The sequence below is a fragment of the Corylus avellana genome, chromosome 2, assembly GCF_965113065.1.
Source record: "Corylus avellana chromosome 2, dhCorAvel1.hap1.2, whole genome shotgun sequence".
In the NCBI taxonomy this organism is placed as follows: Eukaryota; Viridiplantae; Streptophyta; class Magnoliopsida; order Fagales; family Betulaceae; genus Corylus; species Corylus avellana.
Window position 1 is genome coordinate 11,542,155 of NC_142491.1, and position 17,145 is coordinate 11,559,299.

General features: G+C 36.4%; 2 protein-coding genes across 2 annotated transcripts in view; both read left to right on the forward strand.

The window, feature by feature from the left end:
• The window catches only part of LOC132162413 (putative disease resistance protein RGA1), an 85,996-nt gene extending 68,851 nt beyond the window's left edge, over positions 1–17,145 (forward strand). Inside the window, exons 3-7 of the mRNA XM_088513384.1 lie at positions 14,462–14,896; positions 15,033–15,124; positions 16,086–16,242; positions 16,359–16,454; positions 16,538–17,145. The gene's annotated coding sequence lies outside the window, so the exon portion shown is untranslated. The remainder of the gene's footprint in view (positions 1–14,461; positions 14,897–15,032; positions 15,125–16,085; positions 16,243–16,358; positions 16,455–16,537) is intronic.
• LOC132167718 (putative disease resistance protein RGA1) lies at positions 6,042–12,196 on the forward strand. The gene is made up of 3 exons (XM_088513385.1): positions 6,042–7,043; positions 9,396–11,924; positions 12,041–12,196. Exons 1-3 carry the CDS (start codon positions 6,149–6,151, stop codon positions 12,124–12,126), a joined length of 3,510 nt encoding a protein of 1,169 aa, XP_088369511.1. The 5' UTR covers positions 6,042–6,148; the 3' UTR covers positions 12,127–12,196.

Genomic DNA, 17,145 nt, shown 5'->3' on the forward strand with positions numbered 1-17,145 from the left:
GATGAAAAAGTTCTTACAAGAATTGGGTTTACAGCAATAGAGGTATGTGCTTTATTGTGACAGTCAGAGTGCCATCCATCTCAGTAAGAATTCAACTTTCCATTCTAGATCGAAACATATCGATGTTAAGTGTCATTGGATTCGTGATGCACTGGAGGATAAGCTGTTACAGATTGAGAAAATCCATACTGATGATAATGGGTCAGATATGATGACTAAATCGTTGCCTATGCAAAAGCTTGAAATTTGTAGAAGCGCGGCGGGCTTGGTGGAGCCCCCCACATAATCGGGAAGGGGAGATTTGTTGGGTGGTCTCTCTTTATGTGGGGACCAACCCACGTGGCAGGAAACACAAAGGGTTTCAAACCCTTTGTGTACTATATATATATAAGACGTGAGACAAAAGAAAAAGTGAAAAAGAAAGAAGAGTGCAGCGCGCAGGAGAAAAAAGAAGCAGTGCGGCGCAGGGAGAGAAAGAAAAAGAAAAAGGAGAAAAAAAAAAGGGTTTTGCCTATTCACATCCGTCAGAGATTGGAGGTTCGTTTGTGGTCCGATCTTGATGCAATTTTAGAGTGTTGCTCCTGACGACGAGTGCTACGTATTGACTAGTGTCGATCGTTGGAATTCCTCTCCAATCGCTTGGTTGCTAATACCTACTTGGTGAGATCTTTCTTTATTATTGTTGGAATCCACTTTAGGGTGATGAATTTATGCTTAATCCAAGAATGCATGTATTCTTGATGTGGTGATAACCTCTAGATATTTCTCTAGGGAAGACAAATTGTAAACTCATTATTGTTGATAGTGGAAGATTTAACTGGACTAGGTCCCATGGTTTTTACCTTCGCATTGGAGGGTTTTCCACGTAAAAATCTTGGTGTCTTGCTTGTGGGTTTGCTTGATTATTATTTTGCTATTGTGTTACTATTTAATTTGCACAAAGAGGGATAGATTAATTCCGCTGAGCATCTGAAATTGGTGTTCACCCCTAACACTAGGTTTATTTTATTTTTTACCTCTTTGCTTTATTCTTCATGTAAGTGATTAATTCATTACCTGGATGCAGAAAGAAGTTGTATATGGTTTGACAGAGCTTTTGAGAGAGGAAGTCAAAAGTGCTCGTCTAGTTGCTAATCCTGGTTGTTCCCTTGATTAAGGTTTGTGTCCATTATATATTCTGTGTTGGATGGATCATTGTGTTCTTTGGTGACATGCAGTTGGTTAAATTAATGTGCAGTGCTTTGATAAGTGTGCTGAGGTTATTTTAACTGCTAAATACATCGTTGTAGATATGCTTAGCTTAGATCTTTCTATGGTAACAAGGGAAGAGGTAAAACACATGCTTAGAAGCTCTCCTCAAAAGAAGGAAAGGAAGAACAAAAGATAATTTCAATTAGAATTGAATTGAATTGAATAAACTATTTAAAGTTTAAGCTTCAAGAAAGGTGTTTTGTATGCACATTGGCTGCACTAATCACTCTCTATGATTTTAATGTGAAATCCATCCTCCAAGTTTAACATATCAATTTTATCATGTGTCGTACATCCTTGAATCAAGATCATACTTTGCACTGTCGTAATTGTAATGTTTCATTTGTAGGATTATTTGAAGCAAAGAGGAGTTGACAGAAAATCGAGAGGATAAGTACCTTTGTATTCACATGCCATTAAACGTCATCACCGACGACTATTTTCATCATTGATAACCAATAGGGACCATGCATTTGCGGAGACTTATTAGCAACGACTTCTCGTTGCAACAAGTCATTTGCAATGACAAAATGTCGCTCCCAAAAACAAATTTTTCTGTAGTGATATAAACTTGTCTATTGTCACATTCACTCTAGAGTTATAAAGATAATTAATTTGAAAGTTTTCTTTTATTTGGAATCGATTTGCTTATGAATGGAAATGCCATTTTCTCAAATAGGATAATGGCTTGTTGATAAATGGAATGACTCTTCCCTCAATTATACCATATTTATCAACCTCATATTTTGATACGGATAGAGTTTTCCTCCAAACTTGGTTAGAGGAATTTCGTTTAACCTAGTCTATAAAATCGACATGTGTCCCTTGAACATATGAAAATCATATGTTTTTTTAATAGTAAGGACAAAGTTGAAATAAATTTTATTAAAAACTCATGTGCACCTCACATGTTATTAAAAAAATTGAGACATGTCACTTTTACAAACTACATTGAACAAAATTTTTTCAACCTAGTTTGGAGGAAAACACTATCCTTTTGATACGAGGATTTATCAATTATGAATTAACCTGCTTTATTTGTCACTCCGCCAAGTTAGTACTAGTGGCTATGTTTGGCAACCATTGCCCTCATTTCTCTAAAACAAAAAAGTCAAACTTCTTTCTTCACATTGACAAACAATTTTCATCACTTTATCGCATAAAAATTCAAAACACATTTCACATTTATATTACATCAATCAATTAGATTGTGTATAGAAAAATATGATGGTTAAAAATTATAAATGTTTAAAAAAATGAGTGTTGGTAAGAATATAATTTCAAAAAAAAAAAAAAAAAAAAAAATAGAAGTCATATATATATATATATATAAAAGGTAGAGAAGAGAATAAAGAATCTATTAGATTGTATATCGAAAAATTAGTAGTCAAAGTAAAAATTGTACTTTTTAAGTAAGTATTCATGCTCTAATAATAGGAGGTAAAAATTTGAGTTGGTGTGAGTGAGGTGAATAAATTTTGGAAGAAAAGAAACCTGCACGCTAGAATTTCTTATTTGAAATTGTATGGACAATATAAACAAAATGCACATAAAAATATATCGAGAAAAGCCTAAAAGTAAACAAAACATGAGAATTTCACGCCGTTGAGAATCTAAACGTGAATTTTGGTGTTGGTGAGTGCAATGTTCACAATGAAAATCATTTGGGCACCACTAATCTTAGAGCTCTATATATATATATATATATATATATGAAAATATCATAAGATCATATTTTTCATATATATATTCCTATTATACAAACAGTCACCTCTAGGCTCATTGCATAATCAACTGGTAATATTTGCTTACTAAGTCTAGACTTAAGCAATTATTTGTGGTTTAGCAAGTAACCCATGTATAGAGTGAGAGAGTTCGCCAAGATGAAGACGCAAAGCAAATGACTCTCAATATCAAGCCTGGTTAGTTATTAATGTCTATAGAATATTGTGGTTGGTTCCAGGTTTGTAATTAATGATACATTTGGATATTTATGATTGTAGTAATCTCAGATTATCTATTTTCACTTTTCGTATATTTTTACTCCGTTTTAGTTAAAGAGTGATACTACCAGTCAATTATTAATTAATTGGTTTGGACCCTTTCAAGATTGATCGAATTAATTGATTCAACTTTGGGAGCATTACACATATTCCCCTTTCTCCTTTTCCATATTGAGTTATTGAATAGAAAGAAAGAAAGATAAAAAGACTTAGGTCACGTTGTTGTTGGTCGAAAGGGAGAAGTTTCTTTGAATTAATTGCAATTTGGGGTTCAAAGTCGGGCAGCCCATGTTAAATTATTATTATTATTATTATTATTTCTTTTTTTAAAAAAAAATTTAATAAGAATATATAAATTTAATCATTTAATTAATATTTTAACACACTTCCTCCTGAATGAGTTCAAACTTTATTTTAATAAGTGAGATTAAACAAGTGAAATATTTAATCTAAATAAAAATATACATTTGACGGATTCAGAATTCAAAACTGTGAACTTGTGGCTCTTATACCACTTATCTGAAAGGCATATTCCATATATAACGTGGTAAGACTTTTGCTCACATTATCTTCAGCGTGGCAGCTGTTTTGCCATAGGCTGCATGCAATCGTTTGGATAGCTGATGTATGCATGCCACTTGATGTTTGTAGACACCATATTTCTACCTTAAGTTTCTTCTTATCTTTGTTAGTTGAATGGAACTATCATCTATGTCCCTACTCTTCCTCCATTGTCAACAGCATTTCTGTCATTGTGATTTTGATTTATGTGCCACCTTTTTTTCAATAATTAATGGGTATTATTCATCTAAAAGATAGTTGGCTAATTCTGGTCCAGGCTATTTAAAGTCATTCCTTTCTTTATTGTTTGTTTACTTTGTAAATATCCATGCCATTTCTTTTCAACCCAATTTCCAATTATAATTAGCTGAAATTCTCTTTTCTATACAAAAAAAAACAAAGAAAAATTCGTTTCGTCCACAGAATTCTCTTATCCGTCTAAGTATTACCTGTTCTTTGACAAAAATTCTTTATCCTTCATTCCAAACCTAGAAAAACTACATCTCACCATCAATTAGAGAATTGTCCTCATTATTTTTTGGAGGGTTATGACTTATGAGCAAGTTCTGATTTATGTTAGCAGCCTCAATAAAAATAATTTTTTTTGTTATTTTCTTTTTAGGCAATTTGGTAAAAATACTTTAAAACTATCTTTTTCAACCTCACCAATTTGATGGAAGAAAAAAAAAATTGTGAGTAAATAGTACTCACTATTAATAGCGAATATTGTTTACTCAACAATGGAATAAAAAATGGTTTCTCTGTCCCTCTTTTTCTTTTCGGTTTCTCTCTCCTCTAATAGTTAGAGAAAGCTAGAATAAACAAATCTTTAAAAACTAATTTTTTTAAATCGAATAGTGAAAGTAGATTGTTAAAGTAAGATCCGGCTTCTAACTACCACATAGAAGCCGGATCCGTTAAAATAATGAGGCTACTTGGATGCTCTAAAAAAGTGAATAATTAAAATAGAGAAAAATGTACTTTTGATTATTTTGATGAGTAAAATTTGATGAGATTACTGATAATAGTACTCTTGTAAAAGTTATTCTCATGATGAAAATTGTCAAATGAAGTTTCTTATCTTATAAATGAGAAGTGATTGCACTTGGTAAACCAAAAACATCAAAGTTCATTTTCAAGAGTAATGCTTCAAGTCACTTTTGTGCTCCTCCAAGAATGATATGGCTCTTAAATCACCATTGAACTTGCGATTGATCATTATTGAATTTTTATCAAATGGTGATTTTAAAAGCTCTCTCATTTTTTTAGGGGTACAAGAATGACACAAGAGGGACTTATAAAATTACTCAATTTTCAATAAACATTTATGGGAAAAATTATATTTAATCTTTAGATTTTCATCTACTTTGAATTTCATTCTTAAGTTTTTGATTTCAAGAATATAATCTTTTAGTTTTGTTTAAATTAAAAATAGGTTCTTCTATTATTTTATTGTTAAAATTAATAGTTTGTCATATGTTATGTATCTCTAATTTGACATGTTAACATCTATGACAACACCCTAATGAAATGACACATCAGCAAGTGCAAAGTCTTTGGTTAAAAATAAACAAATAACCTACAAAACCCAATAGATCTAAACTTGAGAACTCTGAAAAGAGCAAACCACATCCCCATTACGTACTGGTACTTATTTTAGAGTTGTTGGATTTAGTGTTTAGGCCATTTCTGTTGAGCTCAAATCACAGAGAACCTGTTTGGGCTACCTTTGCTCCTTGACAGAGATATTCATTCTTGATCATGGATTTCATAATCATAATAATGAATTATGGGAACGGATGTGTGTATAATCGGTAATGGATGGGTAATAAATTTCCAGTGGGCATATATTTCTGAGAAGAGAAACAAAAACTCCCATGTGAATTTCATCCAGAGCTAAACACTAATATGGTACGCCATGTTGTGTCATACAAACCGAAGGCTTGAGTGTGAAACAAGGGCTGGACAAAAATTTCCAAAAAAGACTTGATAGTGGTGCGTGGCAGCTGTTTGGATGTAGACTACTATCGTTTGGACAGCCTGACTTTCATGCAGGCCACTTTATGTTTGCTCTGTTCACACCGACATGTTTCGACCTTTTCTTTTCAACCCAATTGGAATTAGTTTAAATTCTCTTATCTATACACCCAAAAGAAAAAAAAAAAAAGAAAAAAAAAGCTCACCATTATCACAGTGGGGTGACGGTGAAAAGGACCTTTTCTTTGTATATCTTCTCAAAACGTTCATCTTCCTTCGTTCTACCCTTCAACTGCTATACTTGAAGAGCGCTTTTTTCCTTTTGAGCATTCCTTCACCCTCCATCATCTCGCAAAATGGCAGAACAAATTCTCTTCGGCATTGCCCGGCGAATCATTGAGACTTTAGGCTCATTGCCTGCCAAAGAGATCGGACTTCTCTGGGGCTTCGAAAATGAGCTTCAAAGCCTGAGTAACACCGTTTCAACAATCGAAGCTGTGCTTCTGGATGCAGAGGAGCAACAGGCTGCTGGGAACCATCAAGTCACACTTTGGCTCAGAAAGCTCGAAGATGCCATTTATGATGCGGATGACTTGCTGGATGTTGTTTCCACTGAAGCTCTACGAAGGCAAGTAATGACCCATCATAAGAAGGCCAAACAGGTACGTATTTTCTTTTCCAACTCAAACCAGCTTGTCTATCGTCTTAAAATGGCCCATAAGATTAAGGCCATCAGAAAGAGGTTAGATGCCATCGACACAAATAGGCAAAGATTCCACTTAAAGTTAAAGCTAAGCCATGTGGAGACAGGAGCAGGAGGAAACAAGGACAGAGATAACACTCATAGTTATGTATGTGCGGAAGCAGTTATAGGACGAGAGAATGATAAGAAGGCAGTTATACACCGTCTGCTGGACTCCAACATTGAAGACAATGTTTCAATCCTTCCAATTGTTGCCATTGGTGGATTAGGGAAGACTGCACTGGCTCAGCTCATAATCAATGACGAGCAAATCCAAAAACATTTTCAGCTCAAAATGTGGGTGTGTGTCTCTGATTCCTTCCAAGTTAAAAATATTGTTGAAAAATTTTTTGAAGCTGCAACAAAGAAGAAACCAGAAACCATGGAAATGGATACGTTGATAGGTAAACTTAAAGAAATAATCGATGGAAAGAAATACTTGCTTGTATTGGATGATGTGTGGAATGAGGATCAAGAAAAATGGTCTCGCTGGAAACAAGTGTTGATGGGTGGTTGATAGGCCACTAACTCACTATCCATGATGTGGAGAGAAACATGGGTTTAACTGCCCATGATGTGGAGAGAAACGTGGGTTATGTTAATAGAGAACGTGTGTTAATGGGTAGTTTTAGTATAGTCTTTAAATACTAGTTAGTGAGGGTTGTTGGGATATGATGATTTGTGTAGAGTCCTAATTCTGTTGTGGTTCAACTCCCACCCTAAGTAGAGTATTATCTTGTTCTGACTGGGACCCACTAGGGGTATCAGAACATATTATCTTGTTATGTATTTGTATTGTGGTAGAACTCCAGCCTTAAGTGGAGATTTGTAACGTGTATTGTCTTTATATTATAATAAATATTAGTTGTGTTTCTATTATCTATTTGGGACCTATCAATTGGTATCAGAGCATGGCTACTAAACGTGAGAGGATTGAATCTTTGGAGGCAGACGTATATGACGTTAAGGAAGGCATTCAACGCTTGGAGGAAGAAGCAACTAGCTCCGCCGATCGCATGCAAAGAATTGAAGAAGCCTTAAATGAAATCTCAACTCTTCTTTCAGTACAACATGGACCAGTTAACCGTCAACCATACTGCACGTATGAGCAGGGTGGTCCTTCAAGAGGTTGTCAGCAAAGGAGGGCCAACGAGTCAAAATTGCAATCCATAAATTACTACCCAACCAATGTACCAACTGTTAAGAAAATCTCTTGGGATGAGATGCAAAGGAGACGTGCAAAGGGTTTGTGCTTTAATTGCAATGAGAAATTTGTTCATGGCCATAGATGCAACATAGTGCAAGCTTGTCTAATTGAAAGAGATGGGTCTGTTATGGCAGAATTGGGAGAAGATAAAAATGAAGAAAGTGAAGACATTAATTCAATGGGAACATCTGCCACTAGGGGACGTGTTCAGGAAAGTGGTTACAAACCTTCAACTTCAAATTCTCACGTTAGACCTTGAGGACAAGATGCTTGCTGAAGAGGGGAGGAATGATAGGCCACTAACTCACTATCCATGATGTGGAGAGAAACATGGGTTTAACTGCCCATGATGTGGAGAGAAACGTGGGTTATGTTAATAGAGAACGTGTGTTAATGGGTAGTTTTAGTATAGTCTTTAAATACTAGTTAGTGAGGGTTGTTGGGATATGATGATTTGTGTAGAGTCCTAATTCTGTTGTGGTTCAACTCCCACCCTAAGTAGAGTATTATCTTGTTCTGACTGGGACCCACTAGGGGTATCAGAACATATTATCTTGTTATGTATTTGTATTGTGGTAGAACTCCAGCCTTAAGTGGAGATTTGTAACGTGTATTGTCTTTATATTATAATAAATATTAGTTGTGTTTCTATTATCTATTTGGGACCTATCAATTGGTATCAGAGCATGGCTACTAAACGTGAGAGGATTGAATCTTTGGAGGCAGACGTATATGACGTTAAGGAAGGCATTCAACGCTTGGAGGAAGAAGCAACTAGCTCCGCCGATCGCATGCAAAGAATTGAAGAAGCCTTAAATGAAATCTCAACTCTTCTTTCAGTACAACATGGACCAGTTAACCGTCAACCATACTGCACGTATGAGCAGGGTGGTCCTTCAAGAGGTTGTCAGCAAAGGAGGGCCAACGAGTCAAAATTGCAATCCATAAATTACTACCCAACCAATGTACCAACTGTTAAGAAAATCTCTTGGGATGAGATGCAAAGGAGACGTGCAAAGGGTTTGTGCTTTAATTGCAATGAGAAATTTGTTCATGGCCATAGATGCAACATAGTGCAAGCTTGTCTAATTGAAAGAGATGGGTCTGTTATGGCAGAATTGGGAGAAGATAAAAATGAAGAAAGTGAAGACATTAATTCAATGGGAACATCTGCCACTAGGGGACGTGTTCAGGAAAGTGGTTACAAACCTTCAACTTCAAATTCTCACGTTAGACCTTGAGGACAAGATGCTTGCTGAAGAGGGGAGGAATGATAGGCCACTAACTCACTATCCATGATGTGGAGAGAAACATGGGTTTAACTGCCCATGATGTGGAGAGAAACGTGGGTTATGTTAATAGAGAACGTGTGTTAATGGGTAGTTTTAGTATAGTCTTTAAATACTAGTTAGTGAGGGTTGTTGGGATATGATGATTTGTGTAGAGTCCTAATTCTGTTGTGGTTCAACTCCCACCCTAAGTAGAGTATTATCTTGTTCTGACTGGGACCCACTAGGGGTATCAGAACATATTATCTTGTTATGTATTTGTATTGTGGTAGAACTCCAGCCTTAAGTGGAGATTTGTAACGTGTATTGTCTTTATATTATAATAAATATTAGTTGTGTTTCTATTATCTATTTGGGACCTATCAGTGGTGCAAGCGGCAGTAGAATATTAGTTACTACCCGCAGTGAAATCGTTGCAAGGATTGTCAGGACTGTTGAATCATATCCCTTAAGGGGTTTAGACAAAGACGATTCATGGTCTTTATTTAAGCAAATGGCATTTGAGAGAGGACAGGAGCCGGAGGAGAATTCAAGCATCATAGCCATTGGGAGGAAGATCTTAGCAAAGTGTTCAGGTGTCCCGCTAGCCATAAGGACAATTGGAAGTTTACTACGCATCAAAAATTCCGAAGCAGACTGGTTGGCTTTTAATAAGAATGAACTCTCAAAAATATCTCAGAATGAAAATGATATCGTACCAACTCTGAAGCTGAGTTATGACCATCTTCCTTCTCATTTGAAGCGCTGCTTTGCATACTGTAGTTTGTTTCCAAAAGATTATCAATTTGATAAATCAACATTGATTCTGCTTTGGATGGCACAAGGATTTGTCAAGTCATCGGACAAGAACTCATCCTTGGAAGATGTTGGTAATGAGTATTTTATGGATTTACTTTGGAGATCATTCTTTCAAGAAGTTGAAATTGATGAGTTTGGTAACGTAATTGGATGCAAAATGCATGACCTCATGCATGATCTTGCCATTTCAGTGGCAGGATCGATGATTGCCACATTAGATGATGATAAGGAGGGAAACGTTGCAGAGAAAACTCGTCATGTATCAATTGTTGGTTACGATATCAATCCTTCATCAATTACAACCTCATTGAGTAAAGCAAGTAGTATGCAAACATTTCTTTATCTTTCAAGTTCGGTCAAATTTGGAAGTGAGTCAGATATTGAAGCAATTTTTTCAACATCCAAGTTACTGCGCGTGTTGGTTTTGGACGGGATAACTTTTGATTTTCTGCCCAGCTCTATTGGGAAGTTGAAGCATTTAAGATATCTTGATCTTTCTTGGAATTTCGGTCTTAAGAAGCTACCCAACTCTATAACCAGGTTGCAGAATTTGCAAACACTAAAACTCGAATTTTGTTACAATCTTGAAGAATTGCTGAGAGACATTAAAAAATTAGTCAATCTCAGGCATCTTGAGATAGAAAAATGTAATAAGTTGGCTTATATGCCACGTGGGTTGGGGCAACTGACTAATCTTCAGACTTTATCAAAATTTGTGGTCTACAAGGATCCTCTCTTTAGGCATAGCAGTGAGTTAAAAGAACTAAACGGACTAAATAACCTGAGAGGAAGGTTGATTATTGAAAATCTGAGACACGGGAAAGATGCTACGTCAGAATGTAAGGCTGCAAATTTAAAGGAGAAACAACATCTTGATGCTTTGGATTTACGGTGGAGTTTCATATTAGGATCGGACGATATTGTTGATGATGAAGTGTTATTGGAAGTCCTCCAACCGCACCCAAATCTGAAACGGCTTCGTTTAGAAGGCAATTACGGTGCAAGGCTTCCGATTTGGCTTTCGTCACTCACAAATCTTGTTAGATTTGAGTTAGTCGGGTTTACGAAATGCCAATATCTGCCACCATTGAATCAACTGCCTTCTCTCAAAGCTGTTTATCTTTTCCAAATGGATGCTCTGGAGTACATATCATCAGGCAGTGGTGATAGCAATGAGTTTTCTTTTTTTTTCCCATCTCTCAAGGAAATTACACTCATTCGTTGCCCTAATCTCAAGGGGTGGTGGAGGAGGAGGGATTCTTCGGTGGAGGTCAATAGTGATAGTCATAATTTTGTTGAAATAACGGAGCATCCTTTACTCCCTTCCTTTCCTCGTCTTTCAAAATTAGAGATTTATGGTTGCCCTTTGTTGACCTCCATGCCAATGTTTCCACATCTTGAAGAAGAGTTGGTCCTTGAGACGGCGAGCTCAAAGCCACTGCAACAGACAATGATGATGAATATGGCAACACCGCAAAGTCCAACGTTAACAGCAACAGCCTCCTCTTCATCCACTCCTCTCTCAAAATTGAAGTCTATACGACTGTTTAGCATTGAGGATCTAGAAACTCTGCCAGAGGAGTGGTTGAAGAACCTCACTTCTCTCGAGGTTTTAGAAATTGTGAGGTGCAATAGATTAAATTCTCTCTCCCCAGGTTTACAACATCTCACTGCCCTGCAAAACCTGGTTCTTTATGATTGTCGTGAGCTTGAGCTAGCCAATGATGAGGATGAGATGCAATGGAAAGGCCTTAAGAGCCTCCTATCTTTGGAGTTTACAGAGTTTCCGAAATTGGTGTCTCTCCCGTTGGGGCTTCAACATGCAACCACTCTACAAAGCCTCAAGATTTCAAATTGTGAAAACTTGACGGCTATACCAGAGTGGATCCACAACTGCACATCACTTCAAGTGCTGGAAATTGATGAATGCTCCAGTTTGACATCACTGCCCGAAGGAATGCGTAGCCTAACGTATTTGCAGACGCTGAAAATTCATAACTGTCCCATCTTACTGCAAAGATGTGAGAGAGAAGCGGGTGAGGATTGGGCCAAGATTGCTCACATTCCAGAGTTAAAATTAACGTATCCAGAGTCAGGTATATACTCATCATTTTATCTTAATCCTTCCTGTAAATTGAAGTACCCACCTTCCTTCTTCTCCATCATTTTGTTCATTTTTCCCTCTCAGTATTTCTTGGTTGTTAAATTTCAGATGCAGAAGTAGCAGAACCAGCTAAAGAACAGAAGAAACAGAGGATTTGGAGTATATTCAAAAAATCTAGGGCGCTGAATGCATGATTCTTCACATATCAGGAGAAACAATTAGCCTCTATTCTTGCTCTTCCCACCAATTCACTGCTGTCATATCGAGCTAAAGGCAGTAAATCAAGTCACGGATCATCAAGATCTTTGCCCAGCCCTATACCATGGTGTGACGATTGGGCGTTGTTTGGTGGGACGAAGCCCAGATTGGTCTCTACACGGGATTGGTACCCATTTTTTTTTCTTCTTCTCTTTCCTGTTGTTTGGATTTCTTTGATTTTTTATTTATTTATTTATATTTTTTATGCTCTCGTTCTTCTGCATTTGTGAGTGAAGAAAACTACATGTAGGCCCAACAAATAATCTTAGTGCCTGATAGAAAACAATAAATAATATATTAACTTTTCCTTTTTGTTATAATAGAAAAACAATAAATGCTTGAGCAAACACACAAACAATTAGGACTTCTTGTGATTTGGAACTTGAAACTGGCTAACTCTGAGTCGCTGACTTCTCAATTCTATTCTACACTAACAATTACAACTTATTTGCTTGTGTGTATTGGTAGCTTTTCCTCGTACTGAAACTAAGATAATAGGGCCTGCATCTATGTACTACTAGCTCTGTTTTTTCACTCTCTTTGAGTTGATTTGGTAGCCTGGAAAGATTATAAATTTTGATCAGATTCTAAATTGTTGAGATTATGCAAATTTTTCCACCCACAATCAAGTATACAAGTTTATTGATGCTTCATCAAAATTATGGAGAGCATTTAAGTTGATTTCAGTATCCATTGAGCCACAACATGTTCTTGGCTAGCAATTTGAATTAAAAAGTTTTCATAGTGGAATTATCTTACGGTTGTGATTTCTCTTTATTTAACATGTTAGGCATAGAGGCATTGTCAACACCAAGTCTTGTTAACCTTAAACTTGTTTGAATGAAAATAAAACTTTCTTATCAGTGATTGTGACTTTCTTTGGCTGAGTGTTAATTCAATCCTTTTAACATGGTTGTTTGAGCTTTGAGTTTTTCTTCCATTCATGATATTGCAAATTTCTTATCATGCTGGTCGATGCTGTATGAGATCCTTCTTCTTAGAAATGGAGAGTTGTAGTACCAATATTAACATTATGGCCATACAGGGAAAAAGTAGAAGAAGCATGTTAAAGCATACCACAACAAAAGCGGCAACATGAAGCCAAACATTGTTCCTAATTGCATTTGATAAGAGAGCCACATGATCTCCTTTGAAGTGGATACCAACATCAACTAGACTTGCAAGCTTCTGAATCTCAGGTTTTTTTCAATCTCTCATCCGAGTCTTTTTGGTTTGATTGCTCTGCTTTATGGGTTGAATCTTGGTTTGATTGTTCTGCTTTATGGGTTGAATCTGGGTCTGAATCTCAGGTTTTGTTGATTTGGGATTGTCATGCTTTTGGGGTTTTGGTTTCAATCTCAGGTTTTGGTTGATCTGGAGAGTGAGCTAGTTTTCGTGGGTCTTCCTTGGGTCCGTGATGGGATTGGAGGGAAAGATGCACTCTCTTGACTCGGAGGGAGTTAAGTTTAGGCTAGAGCTTTATGGGGTCTTCTTTGAGCTAGTGGTTCAATTTAGGCTTTGGGTGGGATTGAATAGTGGTTCAGAGAAAGTGTGAGAGTGCGGTAACATGTCTGTTGTCACTCCTTGAGTCAACCACTTGAGTCAAACCCCTGTCACGGCTATACCAAAGTGGATCCACAACTGCACATCACTTCAAGAGCTTGTAATTAATGGATGCGCCAATTTGACATCACTGCCCAAAGGAATCCATAGCTTAATGTCTTTGCAGAGGCTGAAAATTGAGAAGTGTCCCATCTTATTGCAAAGATGCGAGAGAGAAGTAGGTGAGGATTGGGCCAAGATTGCTCACATTCGAAACTTAGAATTAAACTATCCAGATTCCGGTATATACTCATCATTTTATCTTAATCCTTTGTGTAAATTGAAGTACACACCTTCTCCATCATTTTCTTCATTTTTCTCTCTCAGTATTTCTTGGTTGTTAAATTTCAGATGCAGAAGTAGAAGAACCAGCTAAAGAAAAAGAGGATTTGGAGCATATTCAAAAAATCTAGGGCGTTGAATTCATGATTCCTCTATTGCGTGATGTCAAACAAAAGACAGTAAAGTCAAGTCACCCATCAAGATCCTTGCCCACCCCTACACCAAGGTGTGCGAGCTGTACTGGGCAGGAGGATTGAGCGCTGATTGTTGGGATGAAGCCAGATTGGCATCTACATGGGAATTGGTATCCACCTTTATTTTATTTTATTTTTGTTTCTTCTGCTGCTTGGTTTTCTTCGATTTTGGCTTATTTTGTCTCGTTTTCAGCATTTGTGAGTGAAGAAAAGTGGGAATTGCGTGTTGTTGTTGTTGTTAATGGTGGAGTATTGCCAAATGAAAGAGGCATACGAGAGCTAGAGCAAGATCAGCTTCTGCTTGATCTTCACCGCCACAGAGGTTGTGCAAATGAATTTGGAGGAATTAATGCTTCGATTCAATTCAGAAGTTTGATGTTTTTAGAAAGAAAAAAAATAGAAGCAAAAATATTTCTTCTAAAAGTAGAACTAGAAAAAGATGCGGTGGTAATTTATTTGGTAAGTGGATTTGGAAGTCGATGCATAGAAGGATTCTTTGAGTTGAGTTTTGGTTAGAGTGAAATATATAAAGTTGCCAGGGAAGCAATGAAGTCACCTCAAACAATTAAACTAGGCAGAATTTGGAGGAATTAAGCGTCGAAATCACTACATAATTCTGCAGTCTTGGGTACGTTAATAATACATTGTCATGATGTAATTCTCGTCGAATCTAGATTGATCACATTCAAGTTTTTGATGTTCATGATATTTCAATAACTACAAAGTTAAGTCTTTGATGTGGGTTTTTCTTTATATGAGTACAGGGCGAGTACTCTGAATGAGTGACCGTGAATCTTGCAAACTCCGATCCTTTTGAGGATGATTGGGTTGCAGTTTTTTCTCCTACAAACTTCAAGTAATCTACATCTCTAGCTTTATCAGTTTGTACAGTCTAGCTAGCTAGTCATTTTCCCATTCACAAATAAGATTGAATAGTATTTGCAACTTAGCCAATGCCTTTTCAAGAACAGAGTAATCTTTTTAACCAAATAATGGAGATTGTAGTTGTGGGACTAAAATTTCCTCTGTTAATGCATAAATTGAAGGGTATTTTTACATTGGGATAGCAAGGAACTTCTACAGAATGTGTCATCCTTGCTGAAATTGGGGGGGTCATTTTTTTGGTATTACTCCTGACTGATGTACAATATAGTATGAAATAGAGGTTGTTGAATACTTGTTGTTTGGGAGTTATTTGTTAATTACATTGGGATTTACTTTGTATACGTGTTTGGATGTATTTATTGAAACTATTTCAAATATTTGATTTAGCTAGTGCTTTCAGCTGTTTACTTGCAATTTGATAATTTACTTAATTGTTTGTGTATTTTGGTAGCTTTTCTTGGTACTTAAACTAAGATAATGGGGTCTACATCCATGCACTACTTTCTCTTTCTTTCACTCTCTTCAGTTGATTTGGTAGCCTGGAAAGATTATGAACTTTGACTAGATTCTAAATTGTTGAGATTACTGAGATTCATCCATCCACAATCAAGTATATAGGGAGATACTCTTATTTTCATATTGCATCTTATGTTATAAATTATAAATCTCTGATTCTCAAGCATTAACAATTTCCGTTAATGATTTATGTTCTATTTGAGACAGAACTTTTACAAGTTAGAATTTGTGGTAGATTGGAAGTAAAACTTCATATTTTTGTCTTAAATTATGGTCTTATTTAATATTCTAAATCCCGTTGCAAAGTTAAATCATAGCTTAAATTTTTACCCGCGATTCATGGGGATCAAAATTGATTTCTGCATATTAAAAATAGAAATTGTTCTTACTTGCATTTTTGCTATATATGTTTGCAGGCCAACGATGACTTTTCTGCTATGGAAAATTCATTACCCTGAAACGTTTAGCTAATGGCTTCAAAAGAGTTTGGGTTCCTCATTTTATAAGTGCACAGGTGGAGCTGAAAAAATACGTTTAGCTACAACCTATTAGTTCAAGATAGGAAATTTCTTAGTAAGACTTGTTATAAGATTATTTAGATGATAAAGTAATGCCTCTTTTAATTATGTAAAGAATGTTTTGCTGGATTTCGGTTTCTTATCGATGATCTTCTTGTTTTCTTCTTACAGTCATATGATGATGATAAGAAGCAAAGGAGACTCGAGAGATGGCAGGGCAATGTTGTTGTGAACTGGTCACACATGTTCTCTAGACTTCTATACATGGTTTGATCTCGTCTTTGTTATTGTTAGTTTTTGAATTGTCGAATTCAGTGACAAAATAGACTTGTTTACATTCCCGTCTACAGTTCATTCGGACAAGGTACAAATTCCAGATTCACAGAGACATTCGTTTGCATTAGTGTCTGAAGCATGTCCGGACGAGACATCAATTCCAAATTCACTGAGACATTCTTCTGCAATGACGTCTGAAGCTATTCTGAACGAGATGGTTTTCCAGACTTATAGAGACGCTCGTCTGCAAGTAGTCTGGACGCGCCGCATCAGGTTTCTTGATTTAGTTGTGATTAACCTAGTTGCGTCCACACGAGAAAGGACCTCGTCCAGACGCCGACTAAGTTATGCAGTTTTATTTTCACAGTTTGTATTCTGTTAGACTAGGGACTCTTGTAGTTTATATATTGGAAACTGCTAAGCACAGAATAGATATAAATTCTACGTGAGAATAAGTGTGCTAAGAGAGCTAAAACAGATCATGAACAATGCACAAAGCCTATCGGAGTTCCGGTGAAGGAGATCACATAAAAGAAACATTCTAGAAGTTCTGGGAGAATTATTGCGGTAGCGGACAAGTGTGTTATTAGTTTAGTACACGGGATTGTCTGCAAATGTTTTGTAAGTATTGAAATTGTGTAATTTTTTGTCTTTCTATAGTAGAGTGATTTATTGGGTTTGA

What these genes read in the sequence shown, in the direction of transcription:
- LOC132167718 (XM_088513385.1), top strand. Translation starts at nt 6,149, where the DNA reads ATGGCAGAACAAATTCTCTTCGGCATTGCCCGGCGAATCATTGAGACT. An exon ending in CTGGAAACAAGTGTTGATGG is followed by an intron (nt 7,044 to 9,395) that starts GTGGTTGATAGG and finishes TGGGACCTATCA; the next exon opens with GTGGTGCAAGCGGCAGTAGA. An exon ending in ATTAACGTATCCAGAGTCAG is followed by an intron (nt 11,925 to 12,040) that starts GTATATACTCAT and finishes GTTAAATTTCAG; the next exon opens with ATGCAGAAGTAGCAGAACCA.